The 2,884-nt window shown below is 29.6% G+C and overlaps 1 protein-coding gene across 1 annotated transcript in view; it reads left to right on the top strand.

The window, feature by feature from the left end:
- The first annotated feature begins 2,731 nt into the window (after nt 1–2,731).
- The window catches only part of LOC123010607 (unconventional myosin-XVI-like), an 8,251-nt gene continuing 8,098 nt past the window's right edge, over nt 2,732–2,884 (top strand). Inside the window, exons 1-2 of the mRNA XM_044407634.1 lie at nt 2,732–2,782; nt 2,832–2,880. Of these exons, the coding sequence (XP_044263569.1) occupies nt 2,732–2,782; nt 2,832–2,880 (100 nt within the window). The remainder of the gene's footprint in view (nt 2,783–2,831; nt 2,881–2,884) is intronic.

The raw sequence follows: 2,884 nt of genomic DNA, 5'->3' as shown, positions 1-2,884 counted from the left end.
GGAACAAAATTTTTGACTTAAGGGCTGTGTTTGGACTAGTTAGGTAATCTTACTAAAAGTTCCTGGTTCTTCAAAGTGAGCCCAGAAAGAAACCAAGAAGATGCCCTTTTATGATTTCTTGCTTATATCTCGAAGATAATAGTACAAAATTAACGTTTATAAAATTTTCTACAAAATTTGGTTTTGTTGTTTTTTTGTATCTTAAATACTCTTTGGAGATATCCGCTAACAATAACGTACTCTTTAAAAAACATTCTTTGTCTTACTCTGCATCATGATACCTAAATTCCAAAAGGGGTTGTGACGAATTGTTGGCGGCAGCTTGCAAATTATGCTGTAGGCTTATGCAGCTTGTAAAAAACAGTCTTTTATCCTTCCCTCTAAGAAACTGAGCTTATGTTTCACTTCATGCATAAAAATGTTCAGCTTTGATAAGAATTTTTATTTCCGTATTTTTGTGGTCACTTTAGGGTCTTTATGTTGTGTTTATAACCACATGGGATAGATAAAAAACTAAAACCCTACTTCTAATTTAAAGTTTGAGGCTCTCCGTCAAAATTTTCATAGTACTCTCAACAAAGGCCGCAAAAGATGCACTCACAACACTTTTTGCTACATTTCTGAATTATTTTAAAATCTAAAGTGATTGGCTTCTTACATTATTATATGGGTCGACCGCAAAAGGACGAATTGCATCTTTGCATTTTTTAAATGAATGTCGAAAATTTAAAATGATTGGTTTTTTACATTATTATAATGGCTGATCTCATACGGCCCAATCAGCATGCTTACTACTTTTACGTTAATTCATTATTGTTTTTTTTTTATTATTGGTACCTGTTACAAAAGAAATAGTTATGTTTAAAATTAAACAATATCTAAAATTTTCTACAAACTGATCTCCGAAGGTTTAATATCTGAAATATCAAGCTATGCAATGCATTTTTATTAACTGACAATAATTAATTACCAACTATAATTTATGAAAAAATGTAAGAACGCATTTATAACATCTTTAATCTCTATACGCAAGTGCAAGTATAGAAAAATGTATAGGTACGTGTAGGAATTCTTATTAAAAAATTAACATTAAAACACGTACCTATCAGTGCTTATCGCCAAAAATTGATTTTATTAAAAATATAGGTACTTTTATCAATTTGAATTTCATCAAAATAATTAAGCAATCGTACTATAAATTCTAAAGAGCTAAAAACTTCATCAGTTCTTTCAAGTTCTCTAATTCTATCAACATGTCTAAATACGCTATTTTTGTACTTGCTCAGTTTATTCTTCTCAACGAAGTAAGTATTATTTAACACACTGCTCGTAAAATTATGTTTTTTTTTNGAAATTACAGAACAAGTCAAAATTGAAAAAATCTTTGGTAGCATGTTCTTGATTTTGTAGAATACATAGTCGGGGACAAAATTTTTGACTTTAGGATTGTGTATGGACTAGTTAGGTAATCTTACTAAAAGTTTCTGGTTCGTCAAAGTGAGCCCAAAAAGAGACCAAGAAGATGCCCTTTTATGATTTCTTGCTTATATTTCGAAAACGGTGCGGTGCGGTGCGTATCACGAAGATAATAGTAGATACAAAATTAACGTTTATAAAATTTTCTAAAAACTTTTGGTTTTGTTTATTTTTTGTATCTTAAATACTCTTTGACATATCCGCTAACAATAACGTACTCTTTAAAAAACATTTGTTTGTCTCCTCTGCACCATCCTACCTWAATTCCAAAAGGGATCGTGTCGAATTGTTGGTGGCAGATTGCAAATTATGCTGTAAGCTTCTGCAGATTGTTAAAAACAGTCTTTTTTTCTCTCTCCAAAAAACTGAGCTTATGTTTCACTTCTTGTATTAAAATGTTCAGATATGACAAAAAAATGTATTTTCGTATTTTTGTAGTCACTTTATGTTGTGATTATAAGCACACGGAATAGAYAAAACTCTAAAWTCTTATTTCTAATTTAAAGTTTGAGATTCTCCGTCAAAATTCTCACAATACTTTWAACAAAGGCCGCAAAAGAGGCACACATACACTTTTTGCTACATTTCTGAATTACGAGTATTTTAAAATTTAAAGTGATTGGCTTCTTACGTTATTARCTTATATTATAAGGGCCGACCGCAAAAGAACGAATTGCATCAATGCATTAAATTTTTAAATGAKTGTCGAAAATTTTAAATGATTGTTTTTTAACATCATTTTAATGGCCGATTTCATACGGCTTATTACTTTTACAGCAATCTTTACGTTAATTCATTAATGTTTTTTTTTCATTATCGGTACCTGTTACAAAAGAAATAGTTATGTTCAAAATTAAACAATATCTAAAATTTTCTACAAAATAATCTTCTCGTGTTTAATATCTGAAATATCAAACTATGCAATGCATTTTCATCATTAACTGACAATAATTAATTACCAACTATAATTTATGAAAAAATGTAGGAACGCATTTATACTTTCTTTAATCTCTATACACAAGTGCGAGTCTATACTTATCTATATAAATGTATAGGTACGTCTAGTAATTATTGTTATTAAAAAAATAACATTAAAGCACGTACCTATCAGTGCTTATCGCCAAAAATTGATTTTATTAAAAATATAGGTACTTTTATCAATATGAATCTCATCAAAATAATGAAGCAATCGTACTATAAATTCTGAAGAGCTAAAAACTTCATCAGTTCTTTCAAGTTCTCTAATTCTATCAACATGTCTAAATACGCTATTTTTGTTCTTGCCCAATTTATTCTTCTCAATGAAGTAAGTATATCTAACACACTGCTCATAAAATTATGTTTTTTAAATTTAGATTCAATGTTGTTGTCTTCCACCTCCGGCTTTGCCCTGTGGCCTTCCTGCTGC

The sequence above is a fragment of the Tribolium madens genome, unplaced genomic scaffold (genome assembly GCF_015345945.1).
Source record: "Tribolium madens isolate multiple individuals breed KSU strain unplaced genomic scaffold, Tmad_KSU_1.1 Scaffold_91;HRSCAF=231;Tcas5.2_LG7, whole genome shotgun sequence".
In the NCBI taxonomy this organism is placed as follows: Eukaryota; Metazoa; Arthropoda; class Insecta; order Coleoptera; family Tenebrionidae; genus Tribolium; species Tribolium madens.
This window is presented reverse-complemented; position numbering and strand designations above follow the sequence as displayed.